Source organism: Pinus tabuliformis, chromosome 4_1 (assembly GCF_031772625.1).
Source record: "Pinus tabuliformis cultivar Carrire ecotype Pingquan chromosome 4_1, CPIR1, whole genome shotgun sequence".
NCBI lineage: Eukaryota > Viridiplantae > Streptophyta > Pinopsida > Pinales > Pinaceae > Pinus > Pinus tabuliformis.
The window spans coordinates 621299970-621323198 of NC_142303.1; the positions used below are offsets into that span (position 1 = coordinate 621299970).

At 39.4% G+C, this 23229-nt stretch overlaps 1 protein-coding gene and 2 pseudogenes across 2 annotated transcripts; all 3 read left to right on the forward strand.

Annotated features, from left to right (window-relative positions):
- LOC149177552 (AUGMIN subunit 6-like) overlaps positions 1–11420 on the forward strand; it is a 98312-nt pseudogene extending 86892 nt beyond the window's left edge.
- A 941-nt stretch (positions 11421–12361) lies between these two features.
- Positions 12362–12805, forward strand: LOC149177553 (uncharacterized). The gene has a single exon (XM_089421788.1). The coding sequence runs from the start codon at positions 12362–12364 to the stop codon at positions 12803–12805; it is 444 nt and encodes a 147-aa protein (XP_089277914.1).
- An 8544-nt stretch (positions 12806–21349) lies between these two features.
- LOC149177554 (protein TORNADO 2 pseudogene) lies at positions 21350–22446 on the forward strand (annotated as a pseudogene). The gene is made up of 2 exons (XR_016258398.1): positions 21350–21812; positions 22363–22446. The product of XR_016258398.1 is annotated as a protein TORNADO 2 pseudogene (transcript).
- The last annotated feature ends 783 nt before the right edge of the window (positions 22447–23229 follow it).

Sequence of the window (23229 nt, forward strand, 5' to 3'; positions counted from 1 at the left end):
CAACTTAAAATCTAACACTAGCAATTGCATTAGAAGGCAAAAACAGTGTTTTTGTGGCAGCAAGTGTGCCTTGGTCTCAGTTCATCGTACCAAGGAGGGAGAAGTGAGATCAAGGACTACTTGATAGCCTTTTTGTGGATATTTTTTGTTACCAAACTATCAAATCAACCTGAAGCAAGAACAACTATCTTAATCATCAAAAACAACCTAAGTAATACAGCAAGATTTTAACCTAAATAACAGAAATTATTCTATGAATGTAAGAAAAACACATAAAAATACACAAAGGAGGTATTGGGAACTTGGGTTGGGCCTAACCCGAAGAAATGCAACCTCCTAAGAAAGCTCAAAGTTGGTGCAAAGTGGGATTCATCTTCATTGATCAAAAAAATAATAGTTACATCACAAAAACTATCTGTAAGAAGAACTCGAAAATGTGTTGATACAGGGGTGCACTAAAGTGCGAAAATAGACTATCAATTGGCTAAACTACTAAGCCTTGAAGCTTTCCTACTCATGCAAATGAGGACTCCCAACAATCCTCCTTAACTTTAGGAGCTTGGCTGCCCAAAACTACAGTTAATCAGCCACCTCACTAGACCTGCTCGGCTACCCCTTGAAATCATCTTTGGTGGTCTGTTGAACTCCAAGCTAATGGTGTAGAACTCGAGAAAGGGGTCATTTAGTGCAGGAGACACCCCTCCTATAAATCCTCAGCCTTGTTTCTTTGTATTTGGCTGCCAATCTACTCATAAATGCTTGATCTTGGTCCAAAAATGTCCAAAAATCTGCAACGAGCACATATTAGACTTTGTGGTCAAGTAACTATTCGCATTCACTCAATTAACATAAATATATTCAAAAGCATGTGTAAAACAATGGAAAATGGTGGATTAAATGAGAATAATAGGCAAAATGAGCCCATAAAGTTACCCATTTCTGGGGCTCATCATCACCCCCTTGTTGAATGGGTTGCTCATCCTTTGAGCAACTAATCCAGCTCTTCATCCTTGATGGCCTTAACTACTTCCCTGACATCCCATGATTTTGAGGTGATGTCCTCTTCTCTATCATGAAACTCTGCCTTTACGTCTATTTCCTCCCATTGCCTATGTTCTTCTTCTTCCTTGACCCCTTCCAATAGTCCTAAGAGTAGTGGAGGACTGAACTTTAGGCCAATCCAGTTGGCCTTTAGGTTTTGCATTGACTGTTTATATAGTGGCACTCTTGCTAAAGCCTCTCTCATTCTGGTTGGGGAGTGATACTCCCTTATCTTCAAGCTATAGGATAGTGTATTCCATCTCCTCATACAAGCATGAAGACAATCATCACCAACTAATATTTCCATGTCCTCAAAATGGGCGATGGCTTGCGCTTGCCTTTTGACATTCTGGGAGAACTTAAGGGTTGTTGGCAAGGTGCTGATAAGCATATACTAGGGTTGAGGGGTCTTCTGGTTATGCCTTGGTTAGCAAGGGCTCATTCAGTTCTTTGGCCATGATTTGTTGAACTTCCATTGCCCTTTTTCCTCATGGCTCATCCAGGAAGCCATAGCCATGAGTTGTACATCTCCCAATGTGGCATTGGGGTCCCAAAAGTTCATATCAAGGAGTGCCATATTATGTAAATAAAAATCTGCTAAATTTTCCTTATCCTTAGCCAGACTAGTGTCACACAGATGCATAAATTGACCATAATGTTGGAAAGGGATGGTGCCCCCTTGGGCCAATGTTTTGATTTGAAATTGAAGCCATTGGTCTTTAAGATACAATGCATAAGATTTGGCCGATTGTCTACATTGCAAGGCTTCCATTGCCCAGCTGGCCATGTAGGCCATCTGGGCTTCTCTTTCCTACAGCTGTTGTTTTAGCATCAGTATTTCAGCTGCTGCCTGAGACCCCCTCTCCTGCTACTGCTTTATCAATATTTCCATATCAAATTGTGCCTCTTCCCTTGGCTGTTGTTCTTGTGCTATTTATTTTCCTGCTTGGGGACCTTCCTATAGTTGTTGTTCTTCAGAGATTTATGTCTGCCTTTTGAGCTTCCTGCTGCTATAACTACTTTTTTAGCAGTGCATTTTTCTCCTGTAGCTGGGCTCTTTTACTGCTTTCAGTGTGTCTCACCATTGCCAACTCTCTTCTCAATTCTTTCAGCTGTTCTTCCAGGTGGCCTATGTCTGCAACTCCCTTGGATTTAGAAATTCTCATCCAAGTGTGAGTCCTAACCCGTTCTTGTTCCAATGCAAAGAAAAGTGGTACAACAAACTTCTGTGGGATGATCTTCCCACTTTCTAACAAGTTGTAATATGAGCCCAAACTAGGCTGAGGGCTTGGTTTAGGTATCTCCTCGGTCTTGTCTTCTTCTTGTGATTGTTTCGCTGCCTCCTCTTCCAATTTTTCAGTCTCCTTTAACTTGGACAACGTTTCCTGTAGAGAAGTCTCAGCTTCCTGTAGAACTGTTTTGGTGTCCATCAGTCTGATTTTCTCCTTCCAGGTGGAAGTCTTGGGACTTCCTCTTTCATAAGTGATAGATATTTTGGAGGGGATTCCTCCTTCTGTTCAGTAGGTGCATTTGTGATTATGATAGGTTCCTTTGATGGAGGCTGGGGCTCTCCCACCTTTATCCGGGTGCTTTTTCTAGATTTAAAGTACATGGAGGTTTGCCTTTTTCTTTTTCTTTTTTGTTTTGTAAGTGTGCTTAATGCAGGAAGCATAGCTGCACTTCCCTTGCCAACATTTCAAGGGATTTCTCTTTCTGTTGTTATATTCCTTCACTTCCTATAGAAATCTCTATGCCCACTATTTCTGCCCATGTCACTGATATCTTAGGGTGTGTCTTTTCCTTCTCTTGCTGAGTGCCTGCTTTGGCTATGGTAGTCTTCTTTTGGTCTTCCTTGGAATTTTCTTTCCAATCTATGTAATTTTTCCCTTCTCTGTTCTTGCTACTGTTTCCTTCTTTGTCTTAGGCTCAACAGTCTTGTCAAATTCCTCTTTTTCCTTTTGTTCTTCCTCTGTTTTTCCCTCTGCTTGAATGTCTTGTGCTCCCTCATCATTGTTCTTCTCAATTTCTTCAGTTTGCTCCCCCTCATCACTGCTGGATGGGCTGATGTTCTCAGCCAAAGTTCTGATGTCATCATCCTTGGACATATTTCTGAAGATTTCCCAAGCTATGGGGATAGTATAGGTGTGTAAAGCATCTTCCACCAATAGTTTGATGAGCCCATGGTGGGCCAACTGATCTGGGACCCCTGCATTTAGCTTTGTACCACATTCAATTAAAGACTGAAGGAGGAAATATGGGATGCTCAGTTTTCTAGCTGGAGGCAAGTCCATCTCATACCTCAATTCATGTAACAACCTGAAATGATATCCATAAATGATACTGAACCTCCCTTCACATGTGATATACTTCATTATTTGATAATTTACTTCACTCCAGAGAGGAGGCAAGCTTGTCCTTCTAACCCCGTTTTTATCTTCTACAAGATGCTCCTCAGGCAGAAAAAATGTTTTCTAGCAACTTGTCCTAATGATTTCTTCTCTTTGCTCCAAGGGAGCCCCAATGGTAGATCGGTAATTCTACTGATGAAATCAGGTGTAAGTTCTAGGATCAAATCCCTAAAACTAACTGTGACATGTGTCTTCGAATGTGGTCTTAGGGACATCAAAAACTCTTCAATCACCTCCTCATCATAACCCTGAATTCTGTCAAAGAAGAATATCTAGTTTGCCTTGGTGAAAAGGTCCACCACCTTAGGGTGCTCGTGCAATTTGCTAGAGTTTAAGGGTTCTTTCCTTATGAATCCTCCTGGCATGGTGTTGAGTGCTCTTTTTGTGTTTTAACCAGAAAAGAAAATGCTCAGGTGGAAAAAAACAGTCAATCACTAAAACAGATGATAGTTGAATTTGGTTTTTTCTGAACCCAAGAAGGAATTTCCCGTGTGCTTCTTCACAACATCAAATGGCAATAATTCCCCTGTTTTAAATTGCTGTCACCCTAAATTTGACTTTTTGTTTTTGAAAAGAAATAATTTTTTCTAGAGAACAGAGGATAAGGACACAGGTTCTTTTCTCAGCACGTAGGTAGATATGCACATTCGTTTTTTCCCACACAGACACACACACAGAGGCTGGCCTTTACTACTTCATGTATCTTTCTTACAGGAGAATTTGAAAAAGGATGAGGAGATTTCAGATGCAGAGAGAAAAAGAAACTGTGTAGACTCAGGGAAATCTGCAGGCATACTTTCACTCTTTTTTAATCTATTGTCGTGTTCAATTCACCACCTTACTTAAACAAATCATGCACAAAGAAGTTTTCCCGACCCTACCTCATTTTGATCTTGAATTTCGATAAAAATCCTGGGTTTTCTTTCTGCAGAGCTATTCTTTGCCTTTCCTGTAGAACCCTTCCTGCAAAATCTCCCAGCTCCTGTAGAATGAAACTGTGATTCTTGTGGAGCCCGATAGGTGGGAGATTTTCAAAAAATAGGCAGAAAAATGGTGGAGGACAACTGGTTAGCTTCTCTGGAAGTGGTAGATGCGTACTCCAATCGAGAACGTCGTGAGTGCAGAATGAACAAAGGGTGGTGAATGTTTCAACTGAGCTATCTTTTAACTACGAGCGTGATTCGTGGTGAGGAGATGAGGTGGCCAGACCAGACCATTGATCCTACGTCACGGTCATAATGTTTTTGCATGCCATCTGACCGCCATCACCTCCCTTACTCCCGTTATCCACCGCCACCACTACCAGTCCCGAATATTTCTTCCTGAATGGACATTCCACACATGCTGGTTGCGTATCTGATCGACAATTTTGAATTTGACGGGGCTCGTTTGGATTCCACAAGGATGTGTAACTAATCGAGGGTGGCTGGTTAAGTAGCCACCGATTCTATTCAATCTGAACCATTCCCATAGTCATGCAGCCTTGAAATATGATTCATGTAATTGAGGAATAGGTTTAGGCACTTACCTGTGTAGTCGTGGCCATGTTATGCATATTTCGGATTTTGGAACCCATTTCTTCATTGTTGTTGCTGCTTGCGCTCTGCATGCTCGGCCTCGGGCTGTTTTTGATGTTCACATGTTCAAATAGAGCTCCATGCATGTTTCATATGCCATACTTTGTTGTCCCTGTCTCTGGAGTATGTCTTTCAGAGGGATCAGCTGCTACAGGAATCCTGTAGGATTTCCTGTAGCTGCTTCTCCTTCTGAAATTCAAGCTAAAATGAGTAGGGCTACAACTGCTAATGAGGGTCTTGGCTGATAAGGAATCTAGATGGAAGGTATCAGGTATGGTGAGTGAAAAAAACTGCTGCTTTGATTTGTCATTAAATTTTTTGTTTGCAGCATGAAGGAAACAAGATTTATGTGTGTGACTGTGTAGGGACATAAAAACAAGTGCCATGGAGGTGTAAAAAGATGGAAAAGGGAGACATATGGTGATGGATGGAAGCAGGGAGGTTTACAGGCCTCATAGACAGATTCCCAATCCTCGAGTTCTCTTCTAAGATCAATTTTGGCTTTTATGTAGATTCTACAAGATCCTCTTGTAGAAGATACAGAGTTTTCTATAGGAGGTGAAATTTCGTACCGAATGAGACCAAATCTTGGGAAAGGGTAATGGTCATGGAGGAATGGATTGTGAGGGATGCATGCAGCCTGGTCATGTCCTCTGTCTTTTTCTTGTGTGATCCTCCTAAAACCTGTAATGACCTTCCTGCAACCTGCAATTTATTCAACATAAATTAGGTTCATTTTTCTTTTTCTTTTTCTTTTTTTTAGTCTGAGACAGCTAGGGCGCCTCCAGGAGGTTTTCACCCTCACTGTCTACCCTAGGCACCTCCAAGAGGTTTTCACCCATGGATCTTTTATTCCTTTTTTCTTTTTTCTATTTTTTTTTTTTTTGCTCAAGGTGTGGGTGGAGTGGAGACAGGGACCTACTCCACTACCAACACTGATTTACCCAGAGTTTCAATGAACTCCTGCTTAGAAAGGGGCTTCCTGTAGATTTTCAATCGATGCCCATTGACGAGCATGGGGATGGCTTCTTCATCAATGGTCCTGATAAGGACTAAACCATTGTCATTGCATTTCTCCACTGTATATGGTCCCAGCCATCTTGTCCTCAGCTTTCCCTTGAAATCCTTGTATCTTGAATCATATAACAGCGCCCAATCTCCTGGCTGAAATTTCTTTTCTTTGAGGTGTTGGTCATGCCATATCTTTCTTTGAAGTTGGACTACCTCTGAGTGGAGAAGGGCCTACGTTCTCTATTCATCTAATCCATTCAACTGAAGTAATCTTTCCTGTTGTGCATGGCTGAGATCTAGGTCCAGCTAAGCTACCAACCTCAATGTGTTATATTCAAATTCTACGGACAACAAAGCCTTCTTCCCATAGACCAGCTCATAGGGTGTGAAACCTGTTGTAGTTTTCCAAGTAGTGTTATAGGCCCAGGTGGCCTCAACCAAGTGATCTGCCCAATCTTTCCTGCTGCTGCTCACTACCTTAGTCAAAATCCCTTCCAAAGCCCTGTTAGTAACTTCCACCTGTCCATTTGCTTGCGGATGATAAGGGGTGGAAGTTCTGTGCTTAATCTTGTGATGAGTGAGTAGGTCTTCAGTCAGGTTAGTGGTAAAATGACTTCCTTGATCTGTGACTAATTCTTTTGGGTAGCCAAACTTGTAGAAGATATTTTCCCTCAAAAACTCAGCTACTTTTTCTTTTGTTGTTGCTTTGATTTCCTTTGTTTCTGCCCACTTTGTTAGGTATTCCGTGCACACAATGATGTAGGACTTCTGTTTGAAGGAGGGTTGATAGGACCCACAAAGTCCATGCCCCACTTCTCAAATGGCTCGAAAGTCACTTGAGGTTGCAAGGGCATCTCAACCTTTGGAGTAGGTTTCCCCATCCTTTGACATCTGTCACATTGGTTGATGTATCTTCTGACATCTTGATGAAGAGTGGGCCAATAGTACCCTGCTTGTAGAATTTTGAAGGTGGTTCTTTTTGCTGCAAAGTGGCCTCCACAGGGCCCATCATGACAGGTTAGGAGGATGTCAAAAACTTCCTCCTCCCTGACACACCGCCTCAAAATCTGATCTGGGCCAAGTTTTAAAAGATTGTTCCCAATCCAAGTGAATGAGGCACTTTTCCTCATGATCTTGCTCTTCTCTTTTGAGGACAGGTATGGCGGGAACTGAGGAAAAACCAAATAATTTTCTATATCAGCGAACCATGGAGAGAGTAATAAAATAGCAAATAGGTGTTCATCTGGCATTTGATCATCCACCATCCCATGTTCACCTGCAGGAAAATCTAGTCTAGATAGAAAATCAGCAACAACATTTTCCTTACCTAGCTTATCAACAATGGTCAAATCAAATTGCTGTAATAAAAGTAACCATCTAATGATGCCAAAGTTTACATTAGGTTTATTCATCAAATACCTAATTGCAACATGATCAGTATGCACGAATGTTTGATAGCCAGTGATGTAGTGTCTGAACTTGTTTAGGAATGGACTATAGCAAAGAGCTCTTTCTCAGTTACAGTATAGTTTAACTTTGCCTTGGACAGGTTTTTACTAACAAAATAATGGCATACAGTAGCTTCTCTTCAACTTGTCCTAAGGCTACTCCTATGGATTTGTTCGAGGCATCTGTGTGAATGTGGAAAGGTAGGGCCCAGTTTGGACCTCTCAAGATTGGGGCAATTATCAGTTTACCTTTCAAAGCATCCAGAGCCTCTTGATAGTTGTCAGTCCATATGAACTCAGCATCATTTCCCAAAAGACCAAACAATGGAGAGGCTAGCTTACTGAAATCTTTAATGAATCTTCTATAATATCCTGCTAAGCCTAGAAAACTCTGAACATCTCTTACTTTTTTAGGAGGCAGGACCCTTTGGATGATAGCAATCTTGTTGGGATCCACCTGTAAACCTTGTTGAGAAGTTATATGTCTAGCACGGTCCCTTCACTCATTAGGAATTCACAATTATCAGGACTGAGGGACAGGTTCATTTCAATACACTTGGCTAAAACTTTCCTCAAGTTAGTCAGAGATTCTTGGAAGTTAGAACCATAAGGGGTAAAGTCATCCATATAGATTTCCACTGAATCATGAACCAGCTCAGCGAATATACTCAGTACTACTCTCTGGAAAGTGGCAGGAGCATTGCATAACCCAAAGGGAAGGACCCGGTAGGCAAAGGTACCCCATGGACAAGTGAAAGTGGTCTTATCTTAGTCTTCCGGGCTGATTTGGATATGATTATACCCGCTAAACCCATCTAGGAAGGAAAATAACTTCTTCCCTGCCAAGCCATCTAACACTTGATCTATGAAAGGCAAAGGGAAATGGTCCTTCTTGGTATCTTTGTTAAGTTCTCGATAGTCTATATAGATTCTCCACTTCCCATTTTTCTTGGGCAGAAGCACCAAAGGAGAAACCCACTCACTGTCAGAGATGGGGTAGATGAATCCTACATCCAACAACTTTTGCAGTTCTTCTTTGACAATATCCTTAAGGGTTGGATTCATCCTCCTTTGAGGCTACTTGACTGGTTTACAATCCTCTTCAATGTAAATGTGATGGGTACAGACTTAATGGTGGACTCCTTTCATCTCCTTATAAATCCAAGAAAAAACATCCAAATGGCTGTTCAATAAGCTACACAACTCTTTCTCCTGAGAGGGGGATAGGGATGAGTTGATCTTCAAGGTTCTTTCAGGGAAAAATTCCACATTCTTAACTCGGAGAGAGGTCGGATCAGCCACACATAGATCCACTAAAGCACTGGCTTGGGTTTCTTCTACCAACTCTTCTAATGGCAGCACATTGGGAGGTGGATTTTGAATCAAATTCTCAATAAGATCATCCTCGGTTTGAGGACCTCCCCTAGTGGCTTCCACTGTGCACAATGGTGCAGAGTAGAATTCATCCTCATCTCCCTCCTCCAACTAGAGAGGTAAGTCATGTTCTAGTAGAGGTTGGGCAGGAGGATATAGGACTAGCTGTTTGGACATATGCTCATTCTTAATGGTCATGCTCCCAGCTCAACAACTGATATAAGCATCTGCAGTAGCTAGCCAAGGCTTTCCCAAGATGAGGGGGTACCCAGTGAGTTTTGCCTTTGGCTGAAGGACCAAGAAGTTAGTAAGGTATTCCCAATAATCTATTGAGACCATGACATCTTCCACAATCCCGGCATTAGGAGTCACAGTGGAGCGGTTTGCCAACTACAGTACTATTGAGGTCTTTCTTAGGGAACTCTGAAGGTTGAGTTGGAGCACAGTGTCCCTAGTCATTACATTAATGGCAGCCCCTAGATCAATCAAGGTGTGGGGGATTATGGTGCCATTGATGTGGACATAAACTACAGGACTCCCAAGGTCCAAATACTTTGGACAAATTACTTGTCCCAACATCAGGTCAGACAGTTGTCCTATGACATTGATAGTTGGGGCATCTTTCTTGCGCTTGTCTGGGTGCTTGAAAAACTTCTCTTTGATCAATTTTTTGTATATTGGTACATCTCTTATGGCTTGGAGAAGTGGTATTTTTACACATAACTGTTTAAGTTCTCCCAGAAGTTTAGTCTCTTCTAGGTTTGGTTGCATAGTTCCAGTTAGTCTCTCAGGAAAGGGTGGAATGGCTTTGGGTTCACTTTCCTGTTTCTCTTCCTCATCCTCCTTAGGAGGAGTTTGGATATCTGGGAGGACCTTCCCAGATCGTAGGTTGATCTCCTGAATCTGCACAACATAGGTAGGGAATGTTGTCTCTCTAGTATATACCTGCTGGGCCTATCTATTATTGGGGTTCGGGTTCGGTTGAGTAGGTATCTGAGGTGGTCTTGGAGGAGTAGGAGGTAATGGTTGTGGTTGAGCGGGTGGTGGAGGAAAAAGAGTGGGAGGAGAGTTATTAGGGCATCCACCCCTGATGAGGTGCATTCCACTGAGGTTGTGGTTGAATATGAGAATGAAATGAATGAGAAGCAGGTTGAATATGGTATTGAGATGGATATGACCAAGGAGGGGGTGTGGACCAGGAAGGATGAGTAGGGGGACCCCAAGAAGGTATGTGAGTGGATTGATTGGGGTTGTAATAAGTCTGGGATGTCCCTTGCATTCCCTGCTGGTAAGGTCTGGGTCTATGTGGCATCCTTTGGTTCATGAAGTAGAGTGGTTCAGTGGTTCCTTCAACCCCTTGGTACATAGCTTTGAATCTGGGTAAGGATGGCACTGATTTGTAGGGTGGTCTGCCTCACAAACAAAACACACCTCTATAGAGTGCAATGGACACTCATTCCTAGGATGCTTTCTAGTGCATCTGGGACAAAAGATGGCCAAAGCCCTCTCAGCTTCCTCTTGCTTCTGCTGGATTCAGAAGGTATTCCTTTGCATGGCAATGGTCTATCTCATCTCACTTTTGGGGTCTTCCATCTGATTTGCAAACTCATTTTTGGATAAGAGGGAATTGGCTAAAAGTTGACTTCCCCTACCTCTTTTTCGGGCTGCCCTAGAATGGTTTTTAAACACATTATTTATGTTATCATGAGGTAGCTGGTAGATGTCTCCCCCAGCCAAAAAATGGAGGGTATCTAGAAGGTCTTTAGGGACTCCTCAGAGCAAAACCAGCTTCAGAGATTCGGGGTCAAGTGTGCACCTGGCCCTTTTATAACTAAGTTGGAACCTTTCTTCATAGTCTTCTAAAGATTCATCACTTCCCATGGTCATCCGAAAGATTTCTCCCTTTGTTTCCTTTGACCTACAGTAATCTCGGTATTTGTTGTTAAAGGCTTGCTACATCTGAGCCCAAGTTGTGATACTGTTTCCAGGTAACCCCATGAACCAGCGGAGTGCTGCATCCTTGAGGGTAGAGGGAAAGAGTTTCAACTTTTGCTCGTCTTCTGCATAGTCATAGGTTCGAAAAAGGACAACAAACTCAAACAAGAAGGTATTAGGGTCTTCAGTAGTCAATCCATGGAAGTGAGATAAGGCTGAGGGACTTATGTTTTTCATTTTTGTGTCCAAGAAGAATTCCCCACTTCACCACAAAAAAGACATTCAGCACATAAAACAGAAGCCATACAGAAAAACAAAAACGTTTTCCAAAGAAGTAATTTGTTACAACTACCAGAAGAAACGACACACTGCTAATAAATGTCCTGAGAAGAAGAAAGAGTTCTCTAAAAAGAAAATTGCTTATAAGAACAAAAAAGGTAAAGTAAATTACTTTGACCTCCCAAGCAGTTGTGATGAGCTAATCTCCTCTGATTCAAATTCAGAGAATGAATTGAACTTTGCAGATGACTCTTCCTCAGAAGAAGAAGAATACTGTAGAGACCCCTATTGCACAAATTGTAATGATTGTAACTGTAGTTACCCTGATGTTTGCAAGTGCAATATGATAAGTATGATGAAAAGTGAAGATGATGAGATTAGCAGAAATCTCTTCACTCAGATGATGGCAGTGAGTGATCAGTAGCTAAAAGAAATGTACAGATCTATGCTAATTGATCATCTTTCAAAGAAAACCTCAAAGTCATCTTCAAATCGAGGTTATGTTCCCCCTACATCATTATTTTCAGTAGAAGAACTAACGAGACAATTCAAGAATGAAGAATTTGGCAAAGATCTACCACAAACATTGCCTGCTATGCATATGGCTATTAAAGAACTGAGGAAAACAGTAAAAGAGAATAAAATACTATGCATAGAAAATAACAGAGATCTTTCTGTAAAATTACTTCATGCAAATGCAGCTTCTTCATATTCTAAACTAGAAGCCTCCAAGAAAGAAGAAAACTGGACTTATATTGCTAAACTAGGTCCTGAAAAGAAAGATTCAGATGATGAGTCTGAAGCAGAAAGATCGGGTTTGAGTTGCCACTATGTAAACCAAGATGTAATGTACTGTGTCAAACTAAAGGTACAAATTGGAAATCACACAGAGTTTTGGAAAGTTTTGATGGACACTTGATCTCGCCTAAACATTGTCAGTGATACAGTTGTTCCAGCACATTTAAGGAGGCCTACAGAGTGTCCAAAGGTGATAACTACCAGTGGAACTATTCCTACAAAGAATGAAGCAGATGTAAATATCTTTTTGACATAAGCCACTGGAGTTCATCTTGTCTGTCCAATAGTCCCAGGAATAGACTGTGCCATGTACCTTGGGACTCCCTTCTTCAAAAAATTTGAGAAGCATGGCACCAAGCTAGATCGAGCATCAGGAAGGTATGGTTATTTTGTTAGCCTAGATGAAAAAGAAATTTTCTTTCCTTTTATTAATCCTAATTCTCCAAATAGAATATCTAGGATTGAAAGGATGGAACACCTCTTAGCCAAAATGGAGGTGAAGAAAGAAGTTCTAAAAGCAGAAGAACTTCTTAACAATGGAAAATACGCCAGAGAAATTGCAGATATAACAGCCAAATTCAGAGAATGTTGCTCTGATGGTCCGAATGCATTTTGGCATATAAAAAAGCAAGAAGTAGATTTGCCACTCAAGAAAGATTTTAATGGCAAGCTCAGAAGATCTAAAGCTGTTGCTATGAATGAAGAGCAACTAAAGACATGCAAATCAGAAATCAAAGATCTCTTAGAAAAGGGATTAATTAGGAAAAGCAAGAGCCCTATAGCTTGCTTTGCATTTTATGTAAATAATCATGTTGAACAGGCCCGGGGTAAGCCAAGACTAGTTGTTAACTATAAGCCCCTGAATTCCATTTTGGATTATGATGCTTGTCCATTGCCCAAACCATCAAGCATTCTGGCACAAATTTCCAAATAAAAAATCTTTTCTAAATTCGATTTGAAGTCTGGATTCTGGAAGGTTGGGATCAAAGAAGAAGACAAATGGAAGACAACCTTCTCTGTTCCTGAAGGTCATTTTGAATGGAACATTATGCCATTTGGCTTGATCAATGCTCCATCCGCCTTCCAAAGAATTATGGATGAAACCTTTGAAGGTATGGATGAATTTTTAAAGAAGTATATAGATGATCTTCTGATTCATTCTGATAACATTCCTGAACATATCAAGCATCTAAAGATCTTCTATAAAAGAGTGAAAGAAATGGGAATAGTCCTCTCTATTATTATCTCCAAAATAGTGATTCAGGCATGGTGTCTACGGAGTGAAGTTAGGAATCTTTAATAAGGTGAAGGAATATGGTTTTAAGATTAATGGAGATAATCCATAAATCTTCCACCATTCTATGAACCACTCTGGAAGTGGATCTTCTTCTTCCATATCTTCGACTGGCATGTGCTCATACCAAAAGGAGAACTGCACAGAGTAAAATAAATTAGTTACAAAATTTTGTAATCCCATACTTGTGTAGAATGCCTGTTCTTGCCGTTCTTCATCAAAGTTGTCTCGATCCATAAAGTTGCAGAATCTTCTTAGATTAATGTGGCAACTAGTGATCCGTGTACTATCTTCTTCATCTCTTTCTAGCCTATAGGCTATGCTTCCAATATGTCTGAGATAATCAAGAGCCTCTAAAGCTTATTCATTCATTTCATCTTGAAGTGGATCTGTCCATTTGTATGGTATACCAATTCTCTGTCTGACTTCTTTGATTGGGATCCAGTTATGCTTATGGTCAAACAGATTCTTCTGTAAATTGAAAGAAACCCATCTAGTGGATGTTTCAATTTCTACTTCTTGTTAATTTCTTCGGATAAAATTCAGGGATAAGGCGTGCGTTGAATGTTCTTCAAGAAATTCTCTACTGAGCATGTCAACAAAGCTATTTTTATCTCCTTTGACAAACTCCATATCAAAAGAATATTAGCTGAGTTGCATTACCCAATGCACCATGGCTGCGTCTTCAAACTCACACTTCTGAATAGTAAACTTCAGGGCTTGACAGTCTGTTCTTACTGTAAAGTGTGTGTAAGTGACAAAGTCTTTAAACTTGGAAATGCCAAGGCATATTGCTCGCAGCTCCTTTTTAAGGCTAGACCAGTTCAACTGGTTTTTAGCCCAAAGACCAGAGGAGTATTGACAAACCTCTAGTGCCCTTTTATCTGTGGGGTTTTCCTGACATAAGACTGCATCCCAGCTGGCATGGCTTGCATATGTCATTATGATCTTTTTCCATTCTTCTCTTATAGGTGAAAGGGGTTGTATATTTCTCACTCTTTCTTTAATTCTTCGGACTGCTTCAGTGCAATCTTTATTCCAGGGAATAGGATCTTTCTGTAGACGCTTATTTAGCAACTTCCTTTCCTAAGCACAATGTTTCAAGAACTTTGAGATATAATTTAAACTGCCTAGGAATCTCTGTAACTGATTTTTATCAGTTATCTCATCAGGAAAATGATCAACAAAATTGAGACTCCTTTGTATCACACTGTAGGAACCATACTGAATATTGTATCCAAGAAAGTCTATCATGGTTTTGAAAAGCTTCATCTTGGACGCAGAGAGGACTATTCCCATTTCTTTCACTCTTTTATAGAAGATCTTTAGATGCTTGATATGTTCAGGAATGTTATCAGAATGAATCAGAAGATCATCTATATACTTCTTTAGAAATTCATCCATACCTTCAAAGGTTTCTTCCATAATTCTTTGGAAGGCGGATGGAGCACTGATCAGGCCGAATGGCATAATGTTCCATTCAAAATGACCTTCAGGAATAGATAAGGCTGTCTTACATTTGTCTTCTTCTCTGATCCCAACCTTCCAGAATCCAAACTTCAAATCGAATTTAGAAAAGATTTTTGATTTGGAAATCTGTGCCAGAATGCTTGATGGTTTGGGCAATGGATAAGCATCATAATCCAAAATAGAATTTAGGGGCTTATAGTTAACAACTAGTCTTGGTTTACCCCGGGCCTGTTCAGCATGATTATTTACATAAAATGCAAAGCAAGCTATAGGGCTCTTGCTTTTCCTAATTAATCCCTTTTCTAAGAGATCTTTGATTTATGCTTTGCATGTCTTTAGTTGCTCTTCATTCATAGCAACAGCTTTAGATCTTCTGAGCTTGCCATTAAAATCTTTCTTGAGTGGCAAATCTACTTCTTGCTTTTTTATATGCCAAAATGCATTCGGATCATCAGAGCAACATTCTCTGAATTTGGCTGTTATATCTGCAATTTCTCTGGCGTATTTTCCATTGTTAAGAAGTTCTTCTACTTTTAGAACTTCTTTCTTCACCTCCATTTTGGCTAAGAGGTGTTCCATCCTTTCAATCCTAGATATTCTATTTGGAGAATTAGGATTAATAAAAGGAAAGAAAATTTCTTTTTCATCCAGGCTAACAAAATAACCATACCTTCCTGATGCTCGATCTAGCTTGGCGCCATGCTTCTCAAAATTTTTGAAGAAGGGAGTCCCAAGGTACATGGCACAGTCTATTCCCGGGACTATTGGACAGGCAAGATGAACTCCAGTGGCTTCTGTCAAAAGGATATTTACATCTGCTTCATGCTTTGTAGGAATAGTTCCACTGGCAGTTATCACCTTTGGACACTCTGTAGGCCTCCTTAAATGTGCTGGAACAACTATATCACTGACGATGTTTAGGCGAGATCCAGTGTCCATCAAAACTTTCCAAAACTTTGTGTGATTTCCAAATTGTACCTTTAGTTTGACACAGTACATTACATCTTGGTTTACATAGTGGCAACTCAAACCCGATCTTTCTGCTTCAAACTCATCATCAAATCTTTCTTTTCAGGACCTGGTTTAGCAATATAAGTCCATTTTTCTTCTTTCTTGGAGGCTTCTGGTTTAGAATATGAAGTAGAAGCTGCATTTGCATGAAGTAATTTGACAGAAAGATCTCTGTGATTTTCTATGCATAGTATTTTATTCTCTTTTACTATTTTCCTTAGTTCTTTAATATCCATATGCATAGCAGGCAATGCCTGTGGTAGATCTTCACCAAATTCTTCATTCTTGAATTGTCTCGTTAGTGCTTCTACTGAAAATAATGATGCAGGGGAACATAACCTCAATTTGAAGATGACTTTGAGGTTTTCTTTGAAAGATGATCAGTTAGCATAGATCTGTACATTTCTTTTAGCTACTGATCACTCGCTGCCATCATTTGAGTGAAGAGATTTCTGCTAATCTCATCATCTTCACTTTTCATCATACTTATCATATTGCACTTGCAAAAATCAGGGTCACTACAGTTACAACCATTGCAATTTGTGCAATAGGGGTCTCTGCAGTATTCTTCTTCTTCTGAGGAAGAGTCATCTGCAAAGTTCAATTCATTCTCTGATTCTGAATCAGAGGAGATTAGCTCATCACAACTGCTTGGGAGGTCAAAGTAATTTACTTTACCTTTTTTGTTCTTATAAGCAATTTTCTTTTTAGAGAACTCTTTCTTCTTCTTAGGACATTTATTAGCAGTGTGTCCTTTCTTCTGGCAGTTGTAACAAATTACTTCTTTGGAAAACATTTCTGTTTTTCTGTATGGCTTCTGTTTTCTGTGCTGAACGTCTTTTTTGTGGTGAAGTGGGGAATTCTTCTTGGAGAATCTCTTTTTCTTTCTTCTCACCCCTTTAGAATTGCTTCTTAGGATTAGTGGCGACGCGTGCAATCTTCATCTGAGAGAAAAGTTCAGTAATGACTGCCTTAACTGCTTGACGAATAATGCCAAATTTGTAGTCTCCAATTTTGCCAGGGAGTTTAGCTACAATTGTTGAAGAAAGCCAGTTAGGTAGAGAGCCAACAAAAATCTCTTTCCATTTTGGTTCAATAATTAAATCAGGAGAAAGAGTATGGAGACGATGCAGATATATCATTGAAATATTCATCAAAGTGTTGCATGTTGTGCAGTTTCATTGCAAGCAGAGTAATGACAGTTATATCATTGGTGATCTGAGCAAATCAAATGAAATTAACTATGATGCCATAAATCAAACAACCTATCATATTATTTACAGGGAGAGTAGTGACGAGGTCCATGTATGTAGTGCCATCTGCATTTAGAATGACTAATTGTTCCCATTGTGAAAGCAGAGTAGGCAACTTCAAAGTCTCAGCTTTAAGCCAAGAGTCTAATGTACCTTCAAAGCCAACTATTATTCTTCTTGTAGCATTTATTGGACCAATTTCATCTGCAAGATAAGTGCGATAACATACAAGCATAGAATGCAGAACAGACATTACTTCGGCTTCGGTACAGTTGTCAATGTTCCATGAATAAGTGGAACTTGCTGACCAATCCTTATGATATTCTGATATATCACGACAGTCAGGAGCAGGGTTCCAAGTAGAAGTCCAAGTAGATCTAGAGGTAGTAGCATGGACTTGTTGGTCAATGTCAGAAGTCTCCTTTTCTTCAGAAGGATCCAATTCTGAAATACCAAATTTTTCTTTATCCTGCTGAGAAAAATTATTTATGAAGCTTTCTAGTTCTTCAAGTTTAGGTGTATCATCTATCTTATTGATACTGGTAATTGCTGCATATGATTTTTCTTCTTCTTCATCATGACTAGATGAAGAAAAGAACTCTGAAAAACTTCCTTTGAATTCTTTAGATTCTGCTTCTTCTTTCTTCGAACCAAGAATGTCTTTAGGGAACGACTTTGGAAGTGGTGTAAAGAAACTTGGATTAGCAAATAAAGAGTATGGATGAGAAGAAGTGGGAGGAGGAAAGTTTATAATGCTTGGAGTTTTGATTAAACTTTCCACAGAAGGAGAAATAGAATAAGGAACAATAGTAACTGGATTGGAAAACAAAGTTGCAGATTTATAGCTTTCAGTATTTGGCTTTTTCTTTAAAGTAGCTAAATCTGAAGAAACAATTTTCACATGTCCTTTTATCAAATCTAGATTGTTATTGACTCTAACAATCTCTCATCCATGAGCAATTGCTACATCATGGATCTGCTTTTCTGTCTTTAAAGACATCTTATCAAGACTCTGTGCTATAGTCTGATCATTTTTAGCCAAGGTCTTTACATGCTCATTTAAGTACATAGTATTGTAATCTTGCTTTTGCAAAATTCTATCTAGAAGAGCTTTCATTTCACTATTTTCTTTTTCTAAATTATCAAATTTAGCTTTAGTAAATCTTTCCAAGCTGGATAGAGCAAGATTAGTCCAATTAGTAGCAGCTATCATTTCTTTGGCTGAAGAATTTGGATCATCTGGATGGGAAGGCAAAATTTTATACAATTTCCCATCTTGTCCTCTAATGACCATATTTTTCCAAGGAGGAAAATCATTTTATGTCTCAAAAATATTTCCATCACGGAGCTCCCATTTATGCTTTGCAGGGGTTCCTGATCTTATCATGTTTATTCTAAGATTAGAACAAACTTCCCTTACTAGTTCTTCTCCCTTTTGTCTGATATAAACCAAATTTCTAGGGGTTTGGTTGGTTTATTATTTTCTGAATTTTTGGATCAAACTCTAGAATCCATAGAGGAGAAGGAATTATTACAACATTTTGAGCCATTTTTTCATCAACAAAATTTGGTGGATCACTCAATCTTTTCTGCTTTGCTTGATTTCTGAAGGATTTCATCAAGGCATCTTCTACTTGATTAATTGAAGGATAATACCATTCATAGAATGATATCCATTGATTATTAATAGTCATCCAAGCTTTCCATGACTCACTATTTTGCTCATTAAATTTCCTGCGAGCCTTTTTCTCTTGCAGCAACATCTCTTACATATAGAGGTGCTCTTTTTCATGAGTAAAAATATCCCAATGGAACATTTTCTTTTTCCAAGGATCAGCTGTGTCATAAGGGCCAATTCCTTTAAAGATTTTCAGAAAAGAGAGGACTTCTTCATCGGACGGAATCACTACAGACTTTGGAATCTTGTCTATAGGATGTCTTCTATATTCTGGAATTTGAGAAGAATGTACAAAGCCTAGTCCTGAAGTAGAGGTTGGGCTGACTGTTTGAACAAGCATTTCTTCACAAGGGTTGAAGAATGCAACTTTAATATAACTCTTATCAGAACAAGCAGAGTCTTCAGCTGGTATAAACTTGATCATATTGACATGAAAGTATTGAGATGACTTTCCATGAGGGTTAGGAGGATAATTTGAAAATTGACAATATGTCTTGGAACAGTGAGGATGATCGCAAACTGAAGATAAGGCATTCTGAGAAGAAGAGGATGGATTGTTGAACAGAATTTTTAAAGCTTCAAAAACAGCAGGGTCAATGACGATCCGCTGAGGATTTTGTATAGAAGGAATGATATTTGAAGGATTTGTATTTACAGTGGGAATAGAAGTGACAACAGTGTCAGAAGGATTTGATCTGGGAAATCTTGTGACAACTTTATCATTTATCTCGACTATTATGGATTGAGCAGCATGTACTGTCCTTTTTGCAGGTTTTTGCCAGTTAGTAACCCAATCATCTGGAGGACACAAACATTTTCTTGAAATAGAGACTGGGGCAAATGGGTTACAGGATGAATCATACTAAATAAGAGTAACTTTTCCATCATCCTTGTCTGGAGTATGAAAGATTGCAGGAATAGTTGTATTGTAAACTGAACACAAGTAATATAAAATATGGTTAGATTTTTGGATTTAGACTTAAAATTCTCATAGCCTTGTGTCTGTATACCAAGAGTCAAACACTGTAGAATATTTACATCATCAAGTGCAACAGAAAAATATGGAAAAACATCATACTGTACAGGGCCATCAGACAAAATTGTTTCTATCCCACCTATCAAGGCTTGTGTAAAGGATGACCATCTATTATCAAAGAGGGCTGAGAAGACATAGGCTTTTTGGCCTTTTCGATGGAGTGCATTCAGACCGACTCTCACCATCCCTAGATGGGCATACTGATAACCTGCCTTGCGGACTGCTTGTATATGGCCAATTTCAAACATGGGAATTGTCATCATAGTATTGATATTTAACTCAGTCTTTATGGATTTTTCTTTAATCTTTATTTGACTGTACGTTCGGAGAATAAAAGGAGTTAATTCACGGTAAACCTTAGAAGGAGATACAGGAGGAAGTCTCCAATTGACAGAAGGGTTTGGTTCTTCTTTTTCTATGAGAGCAGAATTTGCAGGGGTTTCTTCTTCAGAACAAATATTTAAACCACTATGCAATTCATCTTCATTTTGAATTTTTTCTAAATGCTTAGAACCAAATCATCCCATAAATGTAGAGGAACTAGAACTTGTAGAATCCATTTAGGAATATAAAGAGAAATACCCGTAAAATAGTTTCACAAACACGAGTATTGCTTGCTGATTTCTGTGAAGAAATTGTGGCTTTCAACTATGAACAAATCGCGGCTTCCTCGACTCTAGCTCTACGTCGAATGATACCCTTCAACGCTTTCAGCGGCTCCGCACGGGCTTTATGCACTATTCACGGCCTCAACGAAACTAGTGATCCACTCAGACGATATGTTACCAATAATTTTCCACTCAGACAATATCTTCCCAACAGAAATTTTTGAACAACAACTTAGGCTCTGATACCATTCTTCTCAAATTTGGAAGTAGATGACTGTAGTGCCCACTCTAGTTTTCTGACCCTGATACGACATTATCTTAGACACTCTATTCTTCGAGGACCTCAGATTGAGGATCTGGACCCATGACACTATTATTAGCGATTGAGATATTCATGGTTGGGATGTTTATGAATGCTTTCCAATGATATTATGGTAGCATTAATGGTTATGTATCTTATCTATCAGTATTCTGATGATTGCAATATTAATAGTTAAGTTGGTCTCTATTTGAAATTATGATGAGGGTAGTAAAGAATATGTATGCGCTCTACTAAAAGCATAATGAGGATAAATTTTATGGATAGGTATATTTCTACGATGTTACGATGTTGATAGCTTAATGAATATGTATCTTTCCATTGATGATTATTGATGATAGCCATGAGGGATGTGTCCCCTATGTTACCTATTTCCTTTAGTTCAGACTTACAATGGACAATGATGTGAATGACCAGGAATTGTTAATGATGCTATTATGATAACTGACTAACATTGAGAAACCGTGTTACTGATGATTATTGAGTATGGCAGGAAACCATCAGAGGCACTCGCATATGACATGTCGATGACACCTGGTTTGATGAAAATTTATATTACTTTATCTTTGAAAGTCTAAGTCGATCTTGGAATCTACCATATATGTTTAACTATATTCTGATGATATATTGATGGTTGCAGGCACAGATTAGTTGCTTGACCGAATGACTCACATATGGGTGATGGGGTTGTACAAGTGGATGGAACTACATGGGAGGGGTGAGACAGAGTCCCTGATCTCACTAGAAAGGGACTTTCGTCGTCCCTTTGTTTCTCAAGCTGACACGTGGCGTCGGGAATATCGCGGGCATAACCGCAGAGTTCTGAAATATCGCGGGCATACTCGTCGTGTGTTCATGGATATTCATGAACACGGTTCTGCGGCTACTTAATTTTTAGTTGGCGTTTGAGAAATTCGTGACGTTTTCTTCGGAAGCGTTCATAAACTAACCATCATATCTCCGATGAATAATTCCGATTTTTCGCCCGCCATTGCCATCTTCTGCGAACCTTTCTGATCGCATTCTGTCTCAAATAGCTCCCAATCAGACAGAGCTGCCGCCATGAAGGGAAGGGGACACGCTGTTGCAGGCAGAAACTATGATGAGTACCAACTCAATGATTTTTCAGGGTGGCTGAGGCATTATGTTGAGAATACCAAACACTGGAATAAGATTAAAAGCTGCCTTAGTTCTTCCAAAATGTGCAGTCGGTTGGATCAGAGGTATCCAGGTGCTCAGTATCTCTTCAATGCACATCTTACGCCTCTGGAGGTAAAGTCAATTCGAAACGTGTATATAGGTTCTGGTTAAATTTCTCACACACACAGACATAACATCTAGGAAATTCAGTGTAGCAGCAGTATCAGAGAGTTGGGGTTTTGTGAAATTGTTTTTGTTTTTGGTGGTAAAAGGGAGCAGTCTCAAAGTTTTTTTGTTTTTCGTTTTTTTTTTGGTTATTTAACAATATAATATTATATATTTTGTACTAAACTCTGATTTTGACCTGGTCAAGTTGAGGGCCCAGAATCTCCATTCTTTTTCAGGTGAGGAAATGCATCCTCACTGTGGCTTTGGGCTTTGGGAGGTCTTCATTCATTGATTACAATTTTTTGATCAATTAGTGAATACTGGCTTAGTTAGACTTGTAATAAGTTTCTATTATCACATCCAAGCATGCCTCTGGATGGTAGATGGATTTGGACAGTATAATGATTATTTTTCAGTTCTTCACACTCACAGCTTTTTTCATCTAAACAGATTCATGTCAGGCTTTAGTTTGAACAGAATTTACTAAATTATTGCTATTTGTGATGTTGCATAGACCTTCAGAGGTGCTGTGAGAAATTTTCTAGGAGAGTTTCGATCTGTATGCATTATGTTATCAGGTGGCCTTTCTTGCTTGTAGAAATAGTTACGGTGAGAACAGTTTCTAACCAAAAACAATAAGGATTGTACGATAATTTCAGAGAAACAGTTTTTTCAAGAAACTGATGAAGATTATAGTTTCTCGCCATGTCGGCCAACATCTGTCAAGGGTGGAAGGTTATCATTTCCAAAGTTTCTCCTTGCACTGCAATGTTGTTCTGCATTCCGAGTTGATGTGCAAAACCGTCTTGCACACACATGCGCTCTTCAATTTCAAGTTACACACTGCAAGATGTAATACTTTCAGGATATTGGGGCTAGATCCGGAAAGAATGATTAATCTCAGATACTGGTTTGTGCAAAGCGGTTGTTTATGATGCTGGGTTCTAGGTTTCCGGTATGCCTTGGTGGATTGTTTTGGTCAAGTAATGATCAATATTTTAGCAAATTGTCATTGCAACTAGTTTTTGGCGCATGTTTCTCTTCTTAGGTGGTTTGAGCCATGAATATTGGAATTGTGGACAGGTCAAACTATGGGAAGTAGTTTCTACATTTTTCTGGATCTCTGAATGTTTATAAATTCTATGCCCCTATTCTATTTTTGGATTTGCTTGTCTACGTGATTGGTTTTATATGCCATACAAGGTATTGCAACCTTGGAGGGTAGGGCAATCTAATACCGCAGTTGTTGCTCTGCCATAAATTCTCCTTTCTCATCACCTGAGTCATGGTTATCTGCTCACTGCTCAGTTTGAACGTGAACCTGCACATCTTTAAGAAACCATTTATTTTTCTAGCACTCCCACCGTGACTTGGGCTGGAA